General features: G+C 41.3%; 1 protein-coding gene across 1 annotated transcript in view; it reads right to left on the bottom strand.

The window, feature by feature from the left end:
• Positions 1–409: 409 nt before the first annotated feature.
• The window catches only part of LOC106931671 (segment polarity protein dishevelled homolog DVL-1), a 32,645-nt gene continuing 6,964 nt past the window's right edge, over positions 410–26,090 (bottom strand). Inside the window, exons 2-15 of the mRNA XM_015009913.2 lie at positions 24,529–24,598; positions 20,381–20,502; positions 17,561–17,679; positions 12,661–12,799; positions 10,893–10,986; positions 10,693–10,762; positions 10,476–10,615; positions 9,921–9,997; positions 8,691–8,758; positions 7,911–7,988; positions 7,681–7,815; positions 7,249–7,416; positions 6,954–7,169; positions 410–3,934 (exon numbers count right to left, since the gene is read on the bottom strand). Coding sequence (XP_014865399.2) covers positions 3,438–3,934; positions 6,954–7,169; positions 7,249–7,416; positions 7,681–7,815; positions 7,911–7,988; positions 8,691–8,758; positions 9,921–9,997; positions 10,476–10,615; positions 10,693–10,762; positions 10,893–10,986; positions 12,661–12,799; positions 17,561–17,679; positions 20,381–20,502; positions 24,529–24,598 — 1,993 coding nt within the window. The 3' untranslated portion in view covers positions 410–3,437. The remainder of the gene's footprint in view (positions 3,935–6,953; positions 7,170–7,248; positions 7,417–7,680; positions 7,816–7,910; positions 7,989–8,690; positions 8,759–9,920; positions 9,998–10,475; positions 10,616–10,692; positions 10,763–10,892; positions 10,987–12,660; positions 12,800–17,560; positions 17,680–20,380; positions 20,503–24,528; positions 24,599–26,090) is intronic.

Below are 26,090 nucleotides of genomic sequence, written 5' to 3'. Positions count from 1 at the left end.
GGAGTTTGGAATAGAGGTTTTCTTTACTCTTCCTTTTTCTCGCTCCAGAACGAGCTGGAAAGTGTTAAGAGAGACGGATCGCCGAGGTTTCCTCCTCCTGGACCCGTAACCCTCAGATACACAGAAACACTGAAGGAAAGCTTCACTTAATTACTGAAAAACTTTAAAAGTTATTAAACAAAACGTTCTGATGCTTCCAAAAAACGTAGAACTATCAATCAGGGTTCTGAATTCCCCTAAACTCATTCAAATCTTCAATAAAAATAAGTTGATTTTGCTGAGGAAATTTGTTTCCTTCTTCACCTGTGACCAATTAATTAACAGTGTGTTTGTATAATTCCAGTGATTTATCATGTGCAAGATTAGAAAAGGACGTTTCAGTTCAATGTCCGACAATAAAGACAAAAAGTTGAACAGATATATTTTTAATTCTTATATATAATAAATTTCTATGTACATTTTATTCTTCTTTTGTAACGAAACAAAATGAAAGAGAAAGCTTTGATTGCAAACAGTGTTTCATACTTAAAGGGAGAGACAAAATGAAAAAGTGCTCATAAAACTAGAGTGTTGTTTCCCTGTTGTAGATATTCATTAAGTAGATGCGACAGGGGTTTGCCGTTGTTTAGCAAGGGGATTGGTTATTCTGTTGGCCAGGATTCCCCTTGAAGTCACTTTAAACTCATGTGAAATGATGAGAATCACAAACAGAAAATTGGCAACATAAACAGCTCTGACATAAGAAAGAACGATCCACCACGTAATGCGAGGCGCCGGCTTCTCTCACCGGCTTTTTATGACCCTAAATCAGCGAACTGGGTTGGCAGTTCGACAGTTGTGCTCACATTTCTGCTGATGTTGCTGTGCTTTAATCAAAGTGTTAGAAATGTCCAGGTTCAGTCGCCTCACCTGATGGGATTAACGACCCAGAGGATGTAAAACGTCCACACACCTGGTGAAATGAAAGGTGACGTGAAAATGTGACGATCTGATCAATTATTTCAGAACTTTTTCCACCTTTAATGTTTTTTTTTTACTGTTTCCTGTTTGGGGACTGTTGTGTTTTTCATTATGATTTGCGTTTTGTGTGAGTTTGTTTGTCCACAGGATTTTTGGAGCTTTAATTCAGGTTGTTGCTAGACCGCATCAACCTTTTGTCATATAAAAAAAAAACAAGTGTTATATATTTTCTCTACCTACTGATTTATGTTTATGTAAATGTAAAGCTGTTACTTTTTGGTACTTTTCTTCTGAAAAAGTACCTCTGTACAGTGACATTGTTAAGGTCTTGTTATTCTCTCATTAAGCTTCTGCTTTAGCTGAATAATGCAAATGTGAGGAAAATCCTTCTGGCACAGCTGAAATTGATTTGACGTTTGTGAAATTCCCTATAATTCATGTCAGATATGAACTCAAGAAGATTGAATCATTTAATGTTGTGGAAACTTATGCAACCGGGTTATTGCCGCATTTATGTTTAGTATATTTTACCTTTTGACAGATTTGTTTTCCAGGTGAATAATAGAGATAATATTTTTACATTAAAGGTGGGAAAGGTTGTAAAAATGGTTTATTTAGAACCTTTTGCAGTTACGGGGTGTGTCGACTTCTGACATGTGTTGCATGTTTGACAGCGAACGGCTGAGAAAGCGGAAAGTGGCCTCTGATTCACAAAGGGTGATGTCTGATTGTCTGTCAGGAATCTTAGAGGAGACAAACTGCGACAACATCATCAACGCAACATGACCACATAAATAACATCACAAAATCTTCCAGTGTACGGATTCATCCTTTAGAACAAGAGGGAACCTCATTCCCTCCAGCTTAGTTAATACTTCAAACAAAACGAATTCATAAAATTTCTTTAAAGCAGTTCAGACATGCACGACGCAGCCTTGGTCAAACTGGCAGCCGGTTGTTGGGTCCACAGATCACGGTTAGTGTTGGCAAGCTGCTGGCGACGAAGCCCCAGAAACGGCAGAGACACAAACAGACGTGAGTCCAGAGTTTTGGGTCTGGGTCTGGGGGATTGAGATCCAGTTCCAGCCAAGGCAAAGGTCTCGCTGAACAGACGACGTCTGAGGTTTTACCCCAGATTGTCTGCGTGGCAACTTCGAAGACGTCACCACACCGAACAGAACTAACGTTTCACAAACTGTACATGGGGGCTGGAGGGGCTCAGGTGGAGCACCTGTGCTTATAGCGAGAGGAATCCTTCCTTTGTGCTAACGCAGCCCGATCCTGTCTGCGGACATCGGGAAGCTGAGGGGCCGCGGAGGGGCCCGGGTGGTATCTACATTCTGAACGTAAAGCTGCAGCACGTAACTTTTATTAAAAAATAAATCTGTTCTTTATACATTTACTAAAACTGTCACCATGTTGTGACAGGCTAATATGAGACCTCTACACCCTCCTAGTGCTGTCTAAAGAAATGCACCACTCCCAAAAACAACCAATGAGAACCAGGAGGAAGGTCTCAGTGCTGTCAATCATGCTCGGCCATGTGCTGCTCAAAAACTTACTGTTAAAGGAAAACTATTTATCCACTATCATAGGTGCACATGCTAACTAGCATTCTGTAAAAGTCCATTAAGAGTTGTGTAATGTTTTTCATCATCACATATTTTATTAAAATTTTCATTAATGCTTTACAGATGTTTTTATTTTTTCAATATGATTGTATTTAATAAATTAATATCGACTGATGAGGGATTGTATTCTTGGATTTCTCTATAATATTTAGGTGGTGACTTGATATAAGCTTGTAGGGTTTTTGCCTCTTCCTGCATCGATTGCAGGTTTCTGGTTGCAACCTTTAAAAAACCCGACCTGCTGATTCTAATTTTGGCCAAAACAGATTTTTTTTTGTCTGAAATGTTAATAAATTTAGCAAGAAAGCCAGTGAGTTGGTAACAGTGGAGTCAGTATTGGTATCTCCAAACGTGCAAACATGAACCTCAGTGGTTCATTTCCAGACGGCTTCACATTCAGCCGATCCCAACATGAAGGAAACCTGGGCCGATTTGTTGGTGCATTTAATTTTTTATCTGCATTTTGCTAATTAAACTAAATATTCATGGGCGAGCAAGGAGGACAGTGTGAGAAGTGGGTAAATGAGCATGATGGGCAGCGCTAAGTCCCTCCTCCTGGCTCTGATTGGTTGTTTCTGACTGAACTGTGTATTTCTGCAGTTAGATCTGGGAAAAGGTAGAGGAAGTTGAATATTTCACATTTTATCTGTCTCATTGTGTACCGTCACGACACACTGACAGTTTTAAGAAATAAAATAACAACAAACGTCTTTTACAAAAGTTACACACTGCAGCTTTAAGGGTGCTCAATCGACTGATGAGAAAAAAGAAAAACACCAAGTGAGTTCAGGGAGGATTGTTTTGTGCTCACTGTGTTTTTGTTTTGTTTCTGAAGGCACTGTCCTGTCACATGATGTCCACAAAGAACTCACAGGGGTTGCCCATGGCGTGCTGGAACGACTGGCGGCTGGCGGTGAGCTCCGGGGGGACGGACGCCAGCTCCCTCCCCGGCGGCGCTCCAGGGGGCGTGCTGCTGCTCATTGAGGTCTTGGGGGCGAGGCGAGCTAGGCAGTAAGGGGGAGGCAAGCCTGGGGGGCCGTAGGAGGAGGCGTGGCTCCGCTCGCTCTGCGCGCAGGAGCCCGGCCCCGGCTGGGTGAAGGGGGTGTGGCTGTAGCCGAAGGAGGGGTGGTTGCTCTGGGACAGCGAGTGGCTCCTGTGCGAGTGGCTGTGGCTCAGGCTCGACCTGGCGTGGCTGTGGTGGCTCATCTGGCTGGCGGAGCGGTCGCCCCGCCTCGCTCCGCGGACGCCCGGCTCCGACTCGCAGCACGTCGTCCTCTGAGCCTTCTCCTGCAGGGAGCGTCTGTCTTTGCCTGCGCTGGGGTTCGATCCACTGCTTCGACTTCCTGTTGACAAAGACAGAAAAAGAAGAGGAAGAAGAAGAAAAAAAGATGTTTCAAGCGGGCTTTTTGCAACATTTGCAGAAAACGGCCCAAAACACACTGAGTGGCAGCTGCAACCGATCAGATGGAGCTGACTCAGAACCAGAAACTCATTGCAGGAAAATAGTAAAAGGTCACACATTAAACAACAGCTTAGAGGAGATTTTGTCAGCTGAAACTGTAAACCAGATAATGTACGTTAAAGCTTATTGTTTAAAATGTGACATTTTTTAAAGCTGTCTAGGAAAGAATCACCAGTCAAGAGCAAACATGATTAAGTCAAAGGTTTGAGCTTAAAGATCCACCACAACTAAATCATCCTGCAGCTGCTGTTTCTAAAGACACTGAAACATTCACAGTGAAAGCAGCGCTTTGGAAAAACATTCACACCACTTGAATTTTTTATTTCTTTAACAAATTGTTACATTGCAACCAGAAAACTCAATCTATTTTATGATAAGAAATTAAATAGTTTTGGAATTTCACTTGAAATCAAAGCCAAACGTTTTCTTCGGGCTCAAAGCCTTGGAGTATAAAGCTGATTCTGAAAAAGCAAATGGTTTTAAAATAAAAAAAGACATAAAAAAAATATTACTGGTTGATTTGGAGTCATCTTTTGTGGATATTTAGTGAAATTATTCCATCAAAAATCATAATCATATCATATCAGTATCACTTTTTTACTACAAATGATTTAAGAGCCATTTGAGGCACATTGAACGGAAAATTAATGTTTTGGCCAACAAGTAGATGCTACATGCACATCTCCATCAACACACCATCCCCACAGTGAAACTCGTTGTGGCAGCATAATGCTGTGGGGGAGGAAATAGGGATGGGGATCAGATTATATGGGCTGATGGATTCAGGGTAAAAACATGTTACAGGGTAAAAAAAAAAAAACGAGACAACCCAAAACACACCCAAAGCTACAAATGAATGATGTAATCTAAGCATTTTTATGTTTGAATGGCCTAGTCAAAGTCTGTACCCCACAATTCAATTAAACATCTGCAGCCAGAAAAAGTTTCCATGAAGCTGGTAGAGACATTCATTTGTAAATACATCTAAAAACCTGAAACCAGTCATCCACCACAATGCTCTACTATGTTGATTCATAAGATAAAATCTCAATAAATACAATATTTGTGGTTGTAATGCACCATGAAAAGGGTCAAGTGGCTTGAACATGTCTGCAAGGCACTGCACATACACACCAGTGACACACCAGCATCAGAAAAAGCACAACTGGTTTCAGTAACTATGTAGATCATCAAATTCACCTCAAAAAGGCGGTTTTAGCGCAGCTGTGCTGCTTACACTGATGGAGGTGTACCACACGTTGCAAAAACTACATTTCAACTTCTGCAATGAGCCCAACAGTACTGGGTAAAGTGGTGCATGATTGTCCCCTAGCAGCACAAGCCTCAAGATTGATCATCCTGCATCATGCACCTCCCAGCGCACAGAACAAACGCATGCCCAACGGTGCAGAGAGGGAGGAATCGGCTGTCAGGAGAGTCACACAAAGGATACACAGGAACAGAAAAAATCACGGAGCTGGCAAAGGATGGGGGGAGAAGAAGAAGAGAAGAAGGAGAAAACCTTAAAGCTGCGGTCTGATAGGTGGAGAATGCTGAGTGTGGGAGAAAAAGATGAGAGGACGGAGGGAGAGCGAGACTGGATGGTGAGTGAGAAGAGCAAGAGAGGAGGAAGAAGATGATGAGGAGGAGAGGGGGTTAGCAGGCTTACCGGTTCCCCCAGTGTCCTGGGACTACCTCCTCCTTCAGTCTACCGTAGCCCAGCAGAAACAGAGGGAACAACAGGATTACACACACCTCACCGGCCAGACGTCCCCATCCTAAACCTGCTCCACTGCCTTTCAACTAACTGCTTCCTGCTGCTTTCCTGTCCCTGCCTTATAATCCAATAAGAACAAACACATGCATATGACTAAACAAATTATGTTCTGGCATAAACACAATCCAAAAAAAACACAAAATATTACCAAGTAGTTTTGGTCTGGTTTCTAGTGCAAATATCTTAGTACACTTTTCATAAGACAAAACTAACATGAGTAACTTTTCAGCAAGATATAGGAGCTTATTTTCAGTCAATAATTCCTTAATAGTGATGAAAAAGTATTAGCTCCACTGGCAGATTATTTAACTTACATAAGGGAATAATGGCTTGTTAGTGAAGTGAAATAATCTGCCACTTTCCCCATCAATATTACTGATTTAAAATCAAGCTTTTATATGTTGCCTAAAAGTTAATTGTGAGTTAAATTTGTCTTATTTCAAATGTACAAAGATATTTACACTAGAAACTAGACTGAAATTATTTGGTAGGTTTTTTGTGTTTTTGCAGCTTAGCAGCAATCCTTCCTTTCTCTTACGTTTGTTTTCTCTGTTCTTGCAAAGACGGGTGAAAAGAATGGCTGAAAGCAAGATATGGCCATGCTTAGATGAATCACTCACAATGATGAAAAACAAACCGATAGCTTAGCTGAATTGATCAGTTTAACATTCCCACTCCATCCCCCCCAAAATCCCTCAGGCTCTCTTCGCTCTTTCAATGCAAAAGAAAAAAAAAGAAAAAAAAAATCATGCATCACCAGCACATTTAGACAAAAGAGCATCTGAGAACTCATGGCGAAACAGATGGGATTTGCTTGTGATTCGGCATCACCCGGCTGATCAGATGTCTTTTAGCGTTTTGTACACACCCAGTACTGCAGAGCTGTCCGCTGCGTGACTCAACGCGCTCATGACTGACCTTGACGACAACAGGACGCGTTTTAGGAAACACAGACTGAACGATGGAGAAGGCAATCCAGAAGCAAAGGGCCAGCGCGGCTAGCGTTAAGCATGAGTCACTTGCTAACACTCAAACGTCAGACAGTTTGAGTCAGATTACATTAATTAATGATTTACTGATGGAAAACCGAGGAGGCCCGTCTTGCGCCTTCGTCGCTGCTCACCCTCACTGTGCTGGCTGCCGGCGCTCCCACTGTGGAAACTGTGGCACGGGTCGGAGTATCCCGGCGGGAAGCAGGGGGGCGCCGACGTAAACGGAGGGTAAGGGAACGGCTGCCCGCCAAGAGGCCAGGGGTTGGTGGTGGGAGGTAGCGGCGCTAACGTGTCCTGCTCAGAGCCTCCGCCGCTGGATCCCTCATTCAGATTGAGTGACGCCATGTCTTAAAGCGGGAGAGAAGGGTCAAATAAGCATAAAGAAGTAACAGAGGGGCTCAGTTATGAAGGAATAAGCATCTATACTTTGGCAGAGGTCCCCAAATGTGTAGTAGCACTGTTCGGAGAAGGTGATTTTGTTGACGGTGTGTCTCAGGTAGCCGTGTTTCAGCAGACTGCTCGCGTACTTCCTTGCATCTCGCCGGTCCTTGAAGCCTTCCACTCTGGAGTAAAGCCAGTCCACCACATCAGCACCTAAACGCAGCGACACACACACACAAACACGCAGACATGGTGGCTCCAGCTGCGACACACACGCTGGAAATGCTGCTGACACAACAAAGTGACCCCAGAGACTACAATGTGCAAGCACTAGTAATTTTGATACCATCACAGCTCACAGCGTTGTGCGTAGTGAATATCCTTTGTAGTTTCTGTTCAGTTCTGTGCGACTTACAGTAAATTGGCTTTAAACCACAGAATGCCTGTGCTTCTAACGTTTTGCTCGGCTCTTCTCACCTATGACGGCATTGGTGATGGTGATCTTCAGCCACATCCTGTCGCGTATCTCCAGGCCAGAGTCAGGCAGCTGCATCACCTTCACAATGGTTGCCATGTCTGTTTTACCGACCGACAGAGGCAGGTCATCAAATTCTGAGATAAAGAAAGAAAAGAGGAAAAACGCATATGTATTTATCAGAATCTGAATTATGACTCTCAATGTAATGAAGAAGACTGGCTGTCTTTACCGTAATGTGGATAAGGTCCCGTCAGCGCTGTGGTGTGAGAAATCCAGGCTGCAGGGTCGATGGGTCTCACTGGCTCCGCTGAGCACATTAAACAAAAATGCTCAGGTAACTAACTTGACATTTTGCCTTGCAAAAATATTTACACCCTTGTTCAATTTTATCTCACTGCAACCACAAATTTAAGAGCCTTTTCTTGGGATTTTATGTGACAGACCAACATAAAGCAGGGTAATTGTGATGTAAAAGAAAAAATTGTGGATTTTATTTAGCTCTAAATAAAATCAAGTCACCTAATTAGTACATTCATCTGTTAAGATCATATGCATTTAATCTGACGACAAACAAGAGGATGATTATGTAAAAGAAGCAATCAGAAAGCCACCGTCTTAAAGAAACCAGAGGAAGTTCTGGCTGAAGCCACATGCCATGTAAAGACGCAGAAAACAACGATTAATTGAGAAGAAAACGGAAGTTTCATGCAAACTTTCAGAAAACTAATGCTGCATGCCAGTCTGAGCAGAGTCTGCTGAAAAGTGGAAGTTGCAGCGTCATGCTGCGGCTGCGCTTTTCTTTTAACAGAGACGCCCAAATGCCCGGTAAGCGCGTATGCAGGGGGATGCATACAAATGCACAGAAAACTTTTCCGTTACGCATTACTTTGTGTTTTCGCTAAACACGCTGAAGTACTCTGAAGTTTGTGGTGGTGATGTGACCAAGTCCAAGGGGTGTGAATACTTTTTGGAGCGTCATCTCTCCATAGGTGACTGAGGAAGATCTTACCACGAGGGATGGTGAAGTAACTCCGCGGAGACGGATCCCAACATTTGGCAACAGTGAGACTAATAGGGCTAAAAAGGAAGAATTTAAAAATAAGTAAACGGAAAAAAAACATCTGCAAACATAAGGTATAAACTGAAAAGAGTGGAGAGGCATATTAAAAAATAAAAGACAAAGTGTGAAAATTAAAATTGTTGTTCTTCTTTAGGTACAAATTATCAGATTTATTAAATAGTATTTAATTACATTAAATAATAATGAGTTGAAAAATGGTTTAGGACAAATCGTAGATACCGCTGTATATAAATATTATACATTGGCAGGTTTGGGTGTTACTATGGAAACCCCGATGGGTCGTAAACTAACAGCTGCCTTCATATTTATTCAAATCTGTGTGAAAGATGTGCCAAGAAATTAAAATAAGGGAATCTTTTATTGCTGCAGCATAATTTCACACTGAAATATTTTTTTAAAAAATCCACCATTTAATTTTAGTGCATTTGTGGGAAAAGTCGGTTGTAACGTTTAGAAAAAACCCAGAGCAATTCCTATAACTGAAGCTTTTTAAAAATATTTGTATTTTATTGTTTTTGTTGAACAATGAACCTTTAATCAGTATTCATATGATCTGACACAGATGTACTTCTATCATCTAATTTTAAAAATAGGAAAGACAAGATTATATTAAACCACTTCAGTAAAAAGTGGAGTTTTTTTTTTTTTTTTTTAAGTAAATCTTAACGAGGGTGACGGTAAATATGGATTGCATGTATGCAGCCTAAAGATGTAAGGGAAAATTTGACAGCCGGCATGCCTCAACAATCTTTTAAAAATTATTTTGTAGTTATATAAATCCAACTTTTTGACCAAATTAAAGCAGGGTTTCCCCCAGTGTATTTTAAGCCTGGCGGGCCACCAGGCTTTACTTGTGCTCTCACTATGGCTTTTTTATTTAAGTCTTTTTAGACTTTATAGTTGGTGTTCAGGTATTAATCTTCTAGTCTTTCAATAACGCATAATTATCAAGTGATATTTTCAAATTTCCTGTGAACTTTAAATATTTTTTAACTCAAAAATACGACGGGCTGCTGGATGAATGACTGCCCTAACACCCAACCACCAGGCTTAGCAAGATTTCTGGAGTGTGAATATTTTTTACACAGCACAAACAGAGAGTTTTGTACGAATCGATGATGTTCTCCAACAGTAACTGAGTGAGTTCGATGCTCTTACCCAGTCTTAGAAACGATTTCTCTCAGGATCCTCACAGCGTCATCGTTGCTCATGTTCTCAAAATTCACATCATTCACCTGGTTCACATCAAAACATTAAGGTCAGGTTTCACTGTGCAGCTTTTAGGACCTAAGTATAATTTTGAACATTTGATGAGAGAGGAAGCTTGGATGTTTTTGTTTACAATGGTGCGTTAAGAGCTTTAAGGCCTTCAGATTCATACAAATCCTAAACCGTACATAAAACGCAGCGATCACAGAAAATACAATCAGCCTTCACGTGCTTAGACGATACGTAACAACAAAACTCTTGACGTACAGAGATCACAAGACGGCAACCGCACAAAGGAAAACAGCAACATAAAAGCCCTGCTACGGAAGTGAATAAGATGTGGTTATCGATATGCTTTCAAACCCACAGACGTAGACACATTCATGCCTTTTCTGTGACGCATTAACTGTGGCAGCTAACGAGTCACTGGTGCACATGAAGAAGACAGATGCTTATCATGAGTTTTCAATTTATCACAAAGGATTTGTAAAAGTGGAGGTGTACCTGCAGGAGCATGTCTCCTGGTTCTATTCTGCCGTCAGCAGCCACGGCTCCTCCCTTCATGATGGAGCCGATGTAAATGCCGCCGTCTCCCCGGTCGTTACTCTGACCTACAATACTGATGCCCAGGAAGTTGTATTTCTCTGTCAAAAAGCAAAGGGGAAAAAAGTGTGAGGAGTAAGAAATAAAGAAAAATCAAAAAGGCAAAGATCTCATTTACCCATGTTGAGTGTGACGGTGATGATGTTGAGGCTCATGGTGGAGTCTGTGATGCTGCTGAAAGATGAGGACTAGAAAGGGAGAAAGAGGTAAATAAAAAGTGACACAGAGTCCATATCAATCAGCTCTCTCATCGCTTTCCGCTGCTCGGCGTCAGTGTTCATTTGGGCTCTGGCGCTGACGGGGCTTAGAAGTGCGTACCCGGTCTATCTTGGCCATTTTGTGTCTCCGTCTGCGCCGCTTGTGTCTGCGCATGAGCTGCGAAGAAGAACTTTGTTCTGTGGAGCTGCTGAGCCTGAAACACAGAGAGGGAAAATGGTGTTTCAGAAACAGAACGAGAGGGAAAATGAGACGCAGCCGATTAAAAGGCCAAGTTGATGAAAGCAAGCTGACCTAAGACTGCTTCAGTCCCTGAGCCGTTTGTCTTTTGGGAGCCAACTTCAGTCGGCATGGATAATTAAATACGTGGGAGAGTCAAGGTTGAGTGGAGAAACGAAATGTTTTGTTTGCAGGCAACCACAGCAAAACAATAAACTTGGATTATTTTACAGTTACAGTCCATCAATAGAGGAATATTTATATCTCTATTGGTCCTGATATTGAAAAAAATCTTAGATTGGGTATTGGTATATAAAGGCAGATCTATTCAGTGTAATTCTATACTTTACTATTTATTTCACATTATATGTTTGTTGCAGTTTATTTTTTCATGTGGTCAACCTATTGCTTTAGTCAATTTCTTTATTATTTACATTACAATGGCTGTTATTGACTGAACAAATTAAAGTTGTTTTTAAATGTTTGATCAAGCTAGTGAAGCTACTGGTGTATTTAAATGTGCTGCACTGATGCAAAGTTATCAAATACATTTGTAAATCAGTACATTTATGTCTGTTTTTAAAAAAAGAAATATTTTAAGTAATTTCAGCGAAGTTTTGCTGTATCAGATCGGTATCGGCTGATAATAAATCAGATATTTGTATCGTATTGGAAGTAAAAGAACATGAATCGATTTGTTTCTATCCATCACAAGGCAGCAGAGAGAGAAACAAGACCACCAAAAGTCAAAACAAAAGAAGAAGTCTGTCATTTTTTGTTTCTATTTTATTATGTAGCAATAATTATGTAATTAATCGTATGTTATTCGATTAAAATTAGACAATTGTAGAATTTTAAAACTGTAAAGAAAAGCATATTCTTTTAAAGCATCTTCTAAACAGATGTTTGTTTTAGGGATGCACAAATATGAAAATTTGGGCCGATACCGATATCCAATATTAGTATTGCTTTTATGACCCATATGCAACATTGATTAGTTTTTTAAAGGTTTTATTGGCTCTAGTGGCCTTTATTTGACAGTGAATTGACAGGAAAGCAGATAATGAGAGAAAGGGGAAGACATACATCAAAGGTCACCAGGTCGGGAATCAAACCTGCGACGGCCGCATCCAGGATTAAGGCCTCCTTATGTGGCTTGTGCTTAACCTCTGCGCCACCACAGCACCCAACCTATACGCAATATTTACCTACGTATATTACATATATAATTCACTGACTTCACTGCTTCCCACAATCCTGTGCTGCATCGCTATCTCTGTGGCCTAGAGTGGCCTATTCAAAGTCTAGACTTAAATCTAGATCTAAAACTCTTCACTGCACCTGAATTTAAAAAAATCTGCAAAGAAGAATGGAAAACTCCTCCAACTCTGAATATTGCAAAAACAATTATTACAATAAAACGACTTACTAGTTTTAGGAAACAATTATTTTTCAAACTGGACCAGGTCAGTTTGGTTAGCTTCTTTTCCCCTTGATACATTAAATTAAAATATATATATATATTTATTAAGTGTTTCTTTATCTGATAGTAACATTTGTTTGATATCTGAGATTTTGACCATTTTAACAGATGTGAACCACCACGACTTGTGTGCATCGTTATCTCTTATGATGTGAGGAGGCGCGTTACCTGCTGGCATCCTCATCCTCCTCGCTGTCAACAAATGAGCTGGAGTCCAGCTCGCTGCTCATTACCGAGGCGCTGTCGTAACCCATGGCCGAGTCCCTGGCGGTGCGCTCAGATTTAGAGTGACCGTTGATGCGAGGGACTGCAGAGAAAGAGAGCAGAAGAAGCGCTGTGAGTCAGAGTCTGAGGTCATGTTGCTCATCGCAGGCTTGGATCAGAATGAGAGGGAAAAACAGGAGTCAGGGAGCAACATAAACATACACAGGAGAGGTTTTTAAGAGTGGAAACTGGAAGTGCAGCTCCTAAAGTTTGGAGAAATTCTCGCCCCGGTCCGTACGTACATTGCCTTTGAGGCGGCGCTGTCTCGGGGTTACAGCGGACTTGGCGGAAAGGTGTCAAGAGGCGAAAAAGGCGTGGCCGCCCGTGTTTTCGCCTGGAGCGAGTAAAACATTCCAGCCACGCCGGGGTTTCCATGGCCCTGACGAAAGCTGAGCTACTGCACATGAACGGGTCGGGATTCTCACCCAGGCATATTTCTTCCCCCTCAATATGACAACAGAGCAAAAAAAAAGAAAAGAAAAACAAGTGTGCAGGTTCACGGAGCCAGACTGAAAATGTGCGTCTTTGTGATGCCAGCCGCTCTCTAAGCCTCAGCCACCAGCTGGCTGCTCACAGCTCATCTACAACAGAGACAGCAAGGAGAATAAGCAGAAATCCTCGAAATCAAGTGAGCATTTTACCTCAAAGACAGTCAACTCAACTAACCTGTTAATAAATTAATTATAGATATCACATAATTCATAACACACCGATAGGAAGTGAAGAATTGTAACTAAATAATCATTACAATGCTATATTTTGACAAAACATTTCCAGTAAATGAATCCTGAATCGTTGTTTAACGTCACCTCACCTCAGCTGAAAGTCCATCCCAAAGTGACAAAGTGAGTAAAGAGTGAAGAGAAAGTATTTCCTCCTCCCTCCCTCCCTCGCTCGCTCACTCCTCATATGGCATGCAGCTATACAGTAGACCCTCACACTAATCTGCACCCGACCAATCAGACGACAGGATTCCAACAAACAACACTGGTTTTGGGATTATAGGCGACCTGCAGCCAGGTAAAAACAACTTTATTTAAGCTTAAATAATTACATACGACTTATATCGTTAAAAGAAATGCAAGACTCCTTGAAAACGAAAAGACAGCGGTTTGATTTCAGAGGCTGCTTTTCCTTTCTGCTCTCTGTTAATACTTTAATACTAGCAAAAGTGCTTTGGCTTAGCTGTATTTTCTTTGACCTCAATCCAGACAGCAGGGAACATCATTACAATTAATGTAAAAGGAGCACTCTCAATACGTTTTTCTCTTTTTATTAGAAAAAATGCATTGAAATTTGTTGTTTTTTTCCAGATTCCATGACGCTATTTGGGTCAAAAATTGGCTTCTTAACATTTTTCATGTAAAAATGTTTCCAGACATTTATGTGCAACTGTGTTTATGTCCAAGACATTAAAGTTCACTAGTTTAGGAAGGAAAGATATGAGGATGAAGAAAGTAAGAATGAAGGAAGGAACAATGGGGAATAAAAGTTAAGGACACAAAGGGAGGAAGTAAGGAAAGAAAGTAGGACTCCAGAAAACAAGAGAAATGGGTATGACGGAGGGAAGGAAGGAAAACAAAATGGAGGGGAGGGCACCACGTTAATGTGCACTAAAATTAATAAGCACTATTTTTTTCCAGACTCTTATTTCTTTTTCTATACATATGCACACCTGAAAAATAGCGAAATCCACATCCTTCGAGATCTGTAAAATATCCAACAGCTTAATTTTTTTTCTTTAAATCATCAAGTGTGACGGGATGAGTTTGGTGGAGCGACAAACGGCTCATCACGGTGCAACAGCGATCGTTCTCACACTAAGCAGGAATCACCTAAAGCGTGTGGATAAGGTGTCAGGGAAATTCCTGCTGCTCATCATGATGCTGCCGGCAGCGAGGCAGCAAGGTGGGGCGCCGCTGCCACTTCCTGCTTCATATGTCCAGCTCTCCACACTCAGCCAAACAGAATTACACTTCACCAGGCCCTGCTTGCCAGATTTATGAGCTGCTGGTGAACCCTCAGGGGCCATCTTGGCTCCCTCTGGTGGTTTCATTTAATTAGCTCTAACAAACACGCAGGCAATAAGGGGAAGAGGGACTGGGTTTCGCTGAAGAGTCGCGTAGGATGTCGTAACCAGAAATTGGAGTGGAGGATGCAGGAAGATGCCCAGTTTGTTTGTCTGGGTTACATCTCACCCGAAAACAAAGCCAAAACAGCAGATGTTTGGTTTGCTTGTAACAGCAGTGAGAAGGAATCTGTTGCCAAATCAAGATCCCAACAAAATCCAGCAGAGTATTAGAAGATAAATCTCTGGGAATGCAGAGAGAGAGAGAGAGAGAGAGAGAGAGAGAGTCCTGCAGGGGAATTTACACGAGCTGAAGCTCCACTGGGACTTTATGGGGCAGACCAGCAGAAAATAGCACATACTGGTACAGCTGGGAAAAAATCTGAAAAATGTGGCATGTATTTATATCGATGTCACCTCCCGAGTTTGTAATTGGTGCATCTGTAAGTTTTATTTTTACACATCTATAGATGGACATTTTTGCCCATCCTTGTATAAAAATAGCCAAATAAAAAGCAGAATAACTTAAAATTTTAAACAGATTTTTGATCGGACATTCTAACAGATGAATGTGCTTAGAGCTAAACTATTTTATTGTACCTCTGGCTGTATGCATACTGTTGGGATTCTTTTTATTACTTATTTCTACTATGTAAATGATACCTAGCTTCCCGCTTATTACAAACATTTCACAAAAACTGCAGACACTAGAACCAAAGGAAATAGTCGGTATATTAGAGAAGGAGAGAGAAGAAGCATTGCTCAGTTGTTGTGTATTTTTTAGCTCCATCATCTTCCCATCAATTCTGATCAGTTTCACTTTCTCCTGCTGCAGAGAAGCATTCCCACAGCATAATGCTGCCATCACTGTGTTTCACTGCAGATGGTGTGTTTACAGTGAGGCACAAAAAGATACATTTTGGTCTCATCTGACCAGAGCATTTTATTCCACATATTTTCTGAGTGTTTTTTCTCTTCCAGATTTGGAGAATTCAGCAATAATAATTATCTTGTCAACTTAAATCTCAAACCTGAGCTTCTCCAGACTTCGGGCTCCTTCTCTGTCAGCTAAGTGGCCAGCTCCTTCTGTGCCGATCTATTTTTGGATAAAAGAGTTGTTGTATGACTTGTTCCTGTTTTAAACGTCTCCATATTGTTAACCCTTGATCCATCTGAAGCCGTTTGTTCATTAATATTTTCTGACAAATCTCTGAGGCTGGGAGAGAACAGATGGGTTATACAGAGAATAAAATACATACAGATTAACTCTATAAATTAGGAGGCTTCTGAATGCATTTGATTTTACTCAGGGGGTATTAGAGTAAAGTTGACTGAAATGCAGTTTCTTCTTCTCTGTTCTGCTCTATCATATAAAATAAACACGCAACTTTGTGGCTAAAACGCAGCAAAATATGGAAAAGTTCAAGCAGTGTAATCACTTTTACGAGGCTTAATTCATGCAGTTGCATTAATAATATGGCTTAATGTGGTTCCAGCATCTGAGAGCCCTTCCTACAACCCCAAACTGATGCTGATCTGTCATCCTAATTGCACCACATAAATTAATGAGTATTGGGTTAATGAGCCAGCGGCGCAGGATGTTCGGAGCCTGGCTCGCTGCGAGGAGGACGGGGGAGACGCACAGAGGGAGAGCGAAATCCAGTTCAGCTGTAAACAGCAAGAGCAGAGAGCAAGCAGCTCAATCTGTGACTCATGTTTCACCTAAATCCTCTCTGTAGTCAAGTACATCATTTCCAGACTGATCATGTCAGAGTGGTTTGTATTTCAGAAACAACTCCTGCAGATTCCCCCCCCCAATATTTCATAAAAAGGAAACTTATGACCAGATCTAACCATCGTTCAGACTGGAGTGTGACTGGCAGGAGGAAATCAGAGTCCTGAGACGTGGAAAGCAGATGATTATTGGGCAAGACAGCAAATCCCAGAAACTTTAACCCACTGTGAACTAATTCACTTCTTATTTTCTTCCTACTGAGAATGTGAAGCGGCTATAGAACGAGTCGTACAGCTAGAACCCGAGGGGCTTCTGCAGAGATACGCTGTGTCTTGAACTTGGTCACTTTTTTCACATTGTGACCACAATCACCATTTTATGTGGCAGATACCCTGTACAGCTGGCTGCTGTAAAGTGGAAACCAGATGGTTCCCATGTAAAATATGAAATTTCTTTCATTTGTTTTGATTTGGTTTAATCAAATTTACTGAAACCAATTGCAGTGAAGCCTTTTTTAACCTTTAAAAAACCACAGCCTCTCAGCAAAAGGGTCCTGGGTTCAAATCCCAGCACAGCGTCTTCCTGCATGTTCTCTCTGTGCATGTGTGGGTTTTTCTCCAGGTACTCCTGCTTCCACTCAGTAATAAACTAAAATTTACATTTTTATTGAAATACAGGAAAAGGATCAGTAAATCATTGCAGATACAGAACATAAGGAAAAGTATGAAATAAAGACAGGCATACAGTTTCAAAGTTTTTGTCTTTTTTTGTTTCTTATTTGGGCTGAGCTGTATTTCTGTAAAAACAAAAAATTAAAAAGCCCTAAAAGATTAAAAAAAAAAAAAAAAAAAAAAAAGTGTACATCTCCATCAACAAACTACGATTGCAGACCAGACTGAGGTTGGACTTCAGGGAATACTGAAATGTAATGACACCAAAAAAAAGACGAGAAAATGAGCCGTTTATTCCACATTGATCTTCGTCTGTCTGATGATACTCACGCTCGGTCTCTCTCGCTCTCCTGCGTGCGCGCTCTCTCTCTCGCTCCCTGCGGTGGCTCAGCAGAGACTCCGTCCCCGTCTCTGTGTCCAGGCCGTCGCGGCTGCTCACTGCGTTGGCACTGCAACACACACACACCGGGATACTTCGGTTTTTGTTTGTTTTTTTTTTCAAACAACGCTGCCACACGGAGCGTTTTGAAGTAACTCTCCAGTCGACCAGGCACTCCTAAACAAAACCTCCAGCTACTGCATCCTTCTGGCTGCTACAATATCAGTTCCTGTGCCATTCGGCCGCAGGGGAATATGCTGCTCGTATCGCCACTCTGTTTCAAATTCACTCCCTCTGGGGCCAAAGTAGCAGATGCATTGTTCTGCGGTATGTGATGTGTTTCGCACTAAGTGTCATTAATGACCAGATAGCCTTAGAGGGAGCCGTTCCAGACAATGCTGGTATTAATGAGACCTATTGAAAAGCCCAGATGGTGCCTGGAGCGTGATTTGGGGAGAGACGGATGGGGAAGAGTGACAGATCATGTAAAAAGTGAGAAGTGGTAGATCAGGTGTGGGCAAAGCAACGGGCCGGCCTGTGTACTTCAGGTCTGGGAGGAGTGCGGATTGTTATTCAGTCGGTGGGCTGGAAACATGGCGGCCTCAGGCACCGGGGGTTAAGGGACTCAAACCGCCACTGGGCTCCTTGGAAACCTGAAGCTGGTGAGAACTCAACTATCTGTCACACACACTTAGGCAGGTGAGAAACACCTGCATGAACAATCACAGGTAGAATGTGTGCATCAGTTTACTTTAATCAAACTCCAGTTTGTTTATCTAGAAAGTCCGGTTCGTTTGAGGAGGTGTGAATGCAAAATCAAACTGATGTGGACCAAAAAATAGGTCTGGGTTTGATTGAAGTGAACTCTGATGCGATATACATATACATATAGGTCGGAAACTATTCCAAAAGCCGGAACTAGACCACAGTGCATTCTGGGTAAATGCAATCAAAACAAACGCGAGCGTCTAATGCTAATAGGAGAAATGGCTCTAGGTCTTTTACCAAAGACCAAAGAGATCACTAAAATCTGACGCCACTCCATTTTTCTTTACATTTTGTGAAGAAGAAAATTGCGCTTGCGTCTTTTTTGGAGATTTTCCTGTCATTTCCTTATGTGATTTAAGTTGGAGCGCCACCAACAGGCGAGGTAGAGAACAGGCTAGTTTGACCCACCTCAGTGTGAAAGCGGAAAATGTAACAAATGTTACAATTTTGCTCCCCAATTGAACCGAGTCTACTGGACTATCAGGTGTGAAAACAACCTCAAATGACATCTCTCCTTCTCAAACATCACCCAGCCTTGTTTAAAAACAATCACCTCTCATAGCTCAGCAGCGGTGTGTGTGGATAATCCATGCAAATTAAACATAACAGAGCAGACAGGACTCTGCGTCTGCCGTGTTCACTCAGCGGGATGAAGAGCTCAATGGGGCGTGCTCGCACGCTTCTGCTGCAAAGAGCTAATGGGTGCACCTGGCGCAGGTCAGCGCACACATGCAAATACGAACAGCGGCGCAGATTAGGCGGCAGCGAGAGGTGTCGATGGCCGCTGATCCGGGGGGAGATTATCTCAGATACAGCGGTGAACAAATGCTGCCCCTCTTTCAATATACGCCCCCTTTCGTTCTCCCCCAGTCGTCGCTGCCCCTCTCTTGGGAAATAGAGATGCGTGCTTTAATCCGGATTAGCAAGCACAGCCACATCGGTTGTGTGTCCCTTTCTCAGCTCCAAACACCTATTTTTCAAATAAAGCTATTCATGCGGACAAACACGTGAAATGCATGAATAAAAGACAAAGAAGAAATGGAGTGGTAATAATATTCAAGAGAGGTAGAAACGGCTGGATAAGCAAAGGTAACGCTGCTTTGAGGGAAAGGCCTGCCGGTAAAGAGAGAAAGAGAAAGAGAAAGAGAAAGAGAAAGAGCAAGCGCAGGAGCAAGAGGGGTGGAGGGAAATGAGGCACTGCGAGGAAGGGCTGCGTTACCAATACTGCCACAAGGTGGCAGCAGTGAAATCTGGCTGGGAACAATAAAATCATCAGCCAGGCTGACAGCCAGGCTGGGGGAGCGGTCCATAGAGGGCAAAAGCGAGCTGAGATGTCAAACAGCGGATAAAGAGACAGACTGAGACATGACAGATTGCATGTTCTCAATATAGACCCTCAGTCTTATTGCTGCAGCGTTATGACGGCCTCTGCTGCCCCGCCAGCTAAATTTAACAGCCACTTGGTGACCGGTGTGATGTTTTATAATCAGCCAGGTTTAAGTTAAGGTCTATCCCGAGGCGGCCGCGGCCCGGCTCCATTTCTGACCTTTGATGTGTTTTTGGGGGCCTGCGCGTCTTTATTAGCCGTGCAACGGATGAATGCTGAGTGACTGAACACAATGGGTCTCACTGAGAGCAAGTATTTGCCTGAAGATGTTTACGCTGCAGAGGCTATTTCAAGCATCAGCAGCCCTGACGGCGAGCGCATCATGTTTACATAGATGGCTGGAGCGACTCGCCGCTTCATGGCTGCGTGGGTGGGAGAGATTCTCACACCCGTGCCTGTCTCCAACACTCCAGGACACTTCTTCATGCTATATAATCACACCTCAGCGTGAGCGGCCACCTACACTTCCCATACGAGTCGACGACGACGATGATGATGACTTTTAATTAGCGCATATGGACCCGCTGCAGGAGAAACGGCCCGGGCGGCGCATGGAAACATCTGCCAACACGCCTGTCTGCATGCATGCATGACATGCGACAGACAGCCTACTTACTGGAATGAGGGGGGTCGCGAGTCTCCGATGCCCCCCGTTCTCTCGAGGGGAGGGGGAAGCTCTGGGTGGCTCTCCGTGCACTGAGACCCTCCATCAGAGTGAGCGCTCTCTGCCAGGACCAGCTGAGAGGGAGCAGGAGGGAAAATGATCAGTTATTTCTGATTTGCAGAAGGGCAGTCAGAGGTAATATCTATTAGGAAAAAATGATGATAAATGCAGTGGATAGCAGTGAAAACAGGAAAATGCTTTAAAACTATGGTCTCAAAATGCTTTCACAAGACAATGATGCCATCCTTTCATCTGAACCAGAGTAGTGAAGGTTGTAGCAGAGAGCATGCACAGATTAGCAGCTGCAGGGACAATGATTACTCTTTTTTTTATAAGATTTATTTTTATGAGATAGTATGTTATATTACAATAACATAATTACATTATATTGCTTTTGTTTTCTTTTTTTTTTTCAAAAAACAGACAAAAAGAAACAAAACAAAAACAAGGTTTATCAAATATCACATCTAGCAGACTTAAGGTTATTCCCTCTGTGTCCCTTTGCTCTGTGACAGAAAAGATTGTCATTATTTTAATGCAAAAAGTCATTTTGGTGAAAGTACATTCTCACAAAGGCAGTGGAGAAGTCTTCATCCACTTTTAAGAAGTCAAATTTTAAAAAAATCTGCAGCATTATCACTTCCTGCCGTGTTCTATTTGGTCTTAGTAATTGCAGATTTCATCTGCAACTTTTCCCAGAGAACACAACCAGAATAGCAATAATGTACTTTGCTCTATTTGAATGCAGTACAACATTTCTACAACATGTGAAATTAGACATTTCTTTAAATCAGGTGGATGAATAAAAATTGACTTCCAATGATTTTCTGTAATGAACTGAAAATCTGACAAACATAAAAACATTTTTGGAGTCAGATTCACATGAGAATCACATGTGATCACTGATGAAATGGGTCACAAGAAATCTTATACAATTTATCACGGGTTCTTAATGGAACAGATTGATTCACCAAATATTCATAAAAAAACCCCCACAACATTTAACATCAGACTAATAAAAAAAAAATTAATAAAGAAATGTGGGCTAAATGGAAAGCATGTTTAAGAGCTGCTTGTTTTTATTTTGGAAAATTAAAGTTCACATCTTGGTTCTCTTCATTTTAGGTAACAAACTCCTAATTTGCCAAATCAAACACCAGTGCAGGTTTCCAGATGTATGGTGATAAAACAGCTTTGTATTTAGTTGTTAACAATTTAGTACGATCAAAACTTCTTTCTAGATTTAGAGTCTGCATCAGCATCAGCTTGAAAAGTCATGTTTCATATAACAATAAAAAATGTCAATTTTCTCTTTTAAACTCTCTAAAGGTTGAGAAGTATCTCGAGATGTTAAGCAGATTTGGAAAACTTGCATGCCTTCAGACAAATCAGAGACCTTCTCCTATTTCATGCTGCAAATACCTTCATGCATTCAGTGATTTTTCCTCCTCTTTAAATCACCGTGAAACAAGGCCACAAGCAGCACCTACAGCAAACGTCTGAGGGACAAACAGCCTTCTATACGTGGGCTCAGCAAAACATTTCTTACTTGCAGAACTAAAACTGAACTGCAACTGACATTGGTTCAGATTAAAACTGCAACTGTTTCCTAAGAAAGATCAACTATCTTTTTTTACTACATTTGATAACAATCTGGCTGTAATTATTAATTATTTTGCTCCACTGTTTGCAAATTAGTGTACACGATTCGGATCCTAATGTAATGGTACGCTTTGCTTGAGTCAAATCGGATATTCACATTTCAGTCAAATTAGTACGTCTCTGCTTGCAGTACAAGTAAATTCTGTATTTGCAAGCAAAAACCCTGCAAAATACTTTATAGACGCTGTTCTGCAGTTCCTCTGGGTAAAGTTTAAAAGAACTGTCTCCAAAAATGGGACAATACAAGCAATAAAAATGATTACACTACAGCTCAGAAAAAGAGAAAATACAGTACATAAATGTAGTGTATCAGATAAAACCAACCAAATAATATGCAGAAGACAAGAAACTTTGTATTAAGAAAATACTTATGGTTTAGCAGCAGAAGTTCTGCTTTAAGTATAATTTAAATGACATAAAGGAGGTATGAGAAATTATAGCTAAGAGTTATCAATATCTGTTAAATTTTGAGTGAACAATTGAAGATACTTCACACACTAGCTACCCAATAATAATAATAATAATAATAATAATAATAATAATAATAATAATAAATGCTGAAACATTTAAGCTATTTTTTAAAAGATAGGCCAATAACAATCTCAGAAATATTTCTCTTTGCAATGAGAAACGTTTTGAAAAACATTAAAATGACATGTTACCAGAATGAGCCTTCATTTGGGCTCTTAAACTGTAAAGTATTTTTAATAAGATTACTGCAAAAGCATCTCTATTTTTATTTTTTATTTTTTCACAAAGTAACGAGGCGCCGCCCCTCCCCGAGCTGTTGCTACGTGCCGCCGGTCAGCGGCAGAAAAAGGCTCCACCACTTTTCTCTCACTTACCAGAAACGGTGTGGAAACTAAAGAAGTGCCACAAATTACTTTTTGAAGATATCACTGTTTTAAAATTACAGTTAGGCGAAATATTTGTAAAGAAACTCACTGTATGCTAACTAGCTAATTACGCAAATAAGTCAGCTAATTAATAAGTATCATCTTGTAATACTGTATTAATTTCCGCTCAATAAGAAACTAAAAACTACCAGATTTAATGGCCGTTTACGCTACATCTTCCTAATGTGTAATTATTAATCCTATTAACCCTTATTAGTCCTAAACGTAGCGCCGACAACCAAGGCAAAGTAGCAGTACCGTAATTCCACCACACTTTCCGCAATCTGAAAAATTCCAGCGGTTTCTGAAAGGGGAGATGTTGCGCTTTCCAGCCAATCTCGGGTTATTACGGTAATTTCACCCCCGCAGTAGGAGGAAGTGAAATTAATCTGAGGGGCGAAAATAACTTGCTAGATGTTGAAAGTTCCGGTTTGTTATGGATAAATGGGCAAATATATTTAAAGAACTGCGTACAATTAAAATAAGCGAAAAATACCCAGGCGGAGATTTTAAATTTAGAACATAAAGATTCAAAAAGAAAACAACAAACAAACTGTAGCGATCATTACTATAGCCATCTAAGAAAAAACACATATCTGGTGTTTTTTTTTTATGTTAAATGTGTTAAAGTTACCATAGAATCTCAACGCCTATGGGTATTTTTTAAACACTTATTTTTATTTGTATGTTTTTTTATTTGTATTTGTATTCACGGCTTTTGATGACCAATCAGGGACCGATCTGCATATTAGCTACTGACTAGAGAGCCGATGTGCGGAGCAACAATTACTTTGTTTTAATTTTAGCATTGTCCCCCGTCATAAATAAAGACAAGTAAAGCTGTGTCGTAAAGCTGCACAGATTCAGGCGTTTGTCAATATCTCAGGTCCTGCTGTCAGTGACCGCCTATGCTAATTAACTCTTATTGAGTATGGCAGTCTCTAACAAGTGCACAGCCAACACAGTGTGGTTAATTTTGACCTCTGACCTCCCATGGAGGCAGGCTAGCAGAACAATGACTTTTCCCGCAGAGATCAATAAAGGAAAGTAACCAAATAAAATAAAACGGAGCAGCAACACAAAAGATCCATGAAGCTGATTGGATAAGTGACCTGTCAAACTAAATTATACGTCGTATACTTTAGCTTTAGATCAATATTAAAAGCTTTAACTGAAATATCGCGTCCTGTGAGGCAAAGCAAAGATGAAGATGTAAATCCTCTCACCGATACCACAAACCTTTTTCTTGTTCCCAAAGGGGAGCTTTAGTTCATGTTTATGGTCCAGCGCCACAAACGCTACAGGGTTACTTAATTCAACAGCACATTAGCTGATAAGATTAGAGTAACAGTATTCAATGCAGAAGAGGAGGGTGTTCATATCTAATGGCGCCACTTACACCTCTACGCTTTGGCTGAGTGGCGAGGCCAAATTTTTAAAAGTCTCTAAGGAGGTGCAACATTTCTACAACTGAATGATCTGCGTTTCGCATGCAGCCGAGGCAGAAAGGGAGCGCGAGGTCGCACCGCCCGTCTCACTTACCCAGGACACCACCCGCCCGTTGAAGCACGGCAGCTTGGCGTTGTCGTCGGAAATCTCCTCTTTGACAACCCTGTGGAGAGGGACGACACATAAGCCACAGGAGGCAGAGAGACGGAATCACCTGGAGATAACCAGGAAGCGCTCCACTTTCACACGGTGCTGGCGAGCAGAGAGCCACATTCACACTTTGACAGTCACATTTTTCAAAATGGCTCTGACAGCTTTAAGTCACGGTGAGCTGTAAAGAGCAGCACTGGTGCCACTTTGAGTCCGTATCAGTAACACTTGGACATCAAGTTTGTTTGCCTGGCTGCACCGAGCACATCGAGGTGAGTTGATGTATCATGTTTGAAAAGACATAAATCAGAAATGATAACCTGCGAAGCTTTTCATGATTCACAATGAGCTTCAAGGTCTGGACAGCTCAAGATACACACAGACGCCGCTAAGATTTGGATAAATGTAGTCAACAAGATGAACCCAAACCACTCACAAAGCTTTTGAAACGGTTGGAAAAAGAATATTTCACTCCATTACTAGTTAAAGCTGCAGTATTTAACTTAAAAAAATTATATGTTTTACACATTTGTTGAAACTGTTGTGACAGTATAAGACGGATAATCTGTAAAAAAAAAAAAAAAATCAAGCTGAGATTGGTTGCTAACTAGAAGGAACCAATCAGAACCAAGAGGCGGGTCTTAGTGTTGTCAATCACTCTCGTGTGCGCCTCCTCATCCTCTTGTCCCCCTCTGCCTTGCTACAGCGTCTTCCTGGTTAGCATGGCCACTGATAATGGTGTATAAATGGTTTTCCTGTAACGGTAGCATGTTTATCCACCATTAACACATTGAAAAACATTAGAAAGGTTGATTGACAGCGCTAAGACCCGCCTCCTGGCTCTGATTGGTTGGTTTTGGTTGTGAGTGGTGAGATGGAGGAGATTGATTTTTTCACAGATTATTTGTGTCATATTACACTGTCACAACATGGTGGCAGTTTTAATACATATGTAAAAAAACCTTTTTTTTCTTTTTAATAAAAGTTACATATTACTGCTTTAATCTATAGGATGGGATACCTAAACCGTTATGCAAATTAAAAATCAATTTGATTAAATACTAATGCAAGTGTCAAACTTGAGGCCTGTGGGCCAAATCCAACCCGCCGTAGCATTTTATGTGGCCCTTTATATTCTAGACTAAACACTAAGTGTGCTTAAATATTATGTTATCAATCAAATCAATGAGCAAATCTATAAATAAGCGTAAAATATCGTAAATATTTCCAAATTAGTACTTTGATTTTAAGTGAGTCTGAATTAATGTCAGACAGTGAGAAACAATATGATTTATGTCTTTTTCAACTGAATTTGGATGAAATTGGAGGAAATCCCTAATAAATAATCAATCAGTTGCTGTTTGTAAATTCCTGCTGCATAATTATTCAACAGTTGCAGGATGGATGGATGAATGAACAGATGGATGAGTCAGAGCGATGGTGACAGCGCGTCAGGGCGCTGCACCGTGTATTAATAGAGCCATCCGGTGTGAGAGGCTCCCTCA

The sequence above is a fragment of the Poecilia mexicana genome, unplaced genomic scaffold (genome assembly GCF_051168715.1).
Source record: "Poecilia mexicana isolate PSO_F unplaced genomic scaffold, ASM5116871v1 scaffold_7, whole genome shotgun sequence".
Classification (NCBI taxonomy): Eukaryota; Metazoa; Chordata; class Actinopteri; order Cyprinodontiformes; family Poeciliidae; genus Poecilia; species Poecilia mexicana.
The sequence above is the reverse complement of the archived record's forward strand: the minus strand, read 5'-3'. Positions and strand labels throughout refer to the sequence as shown.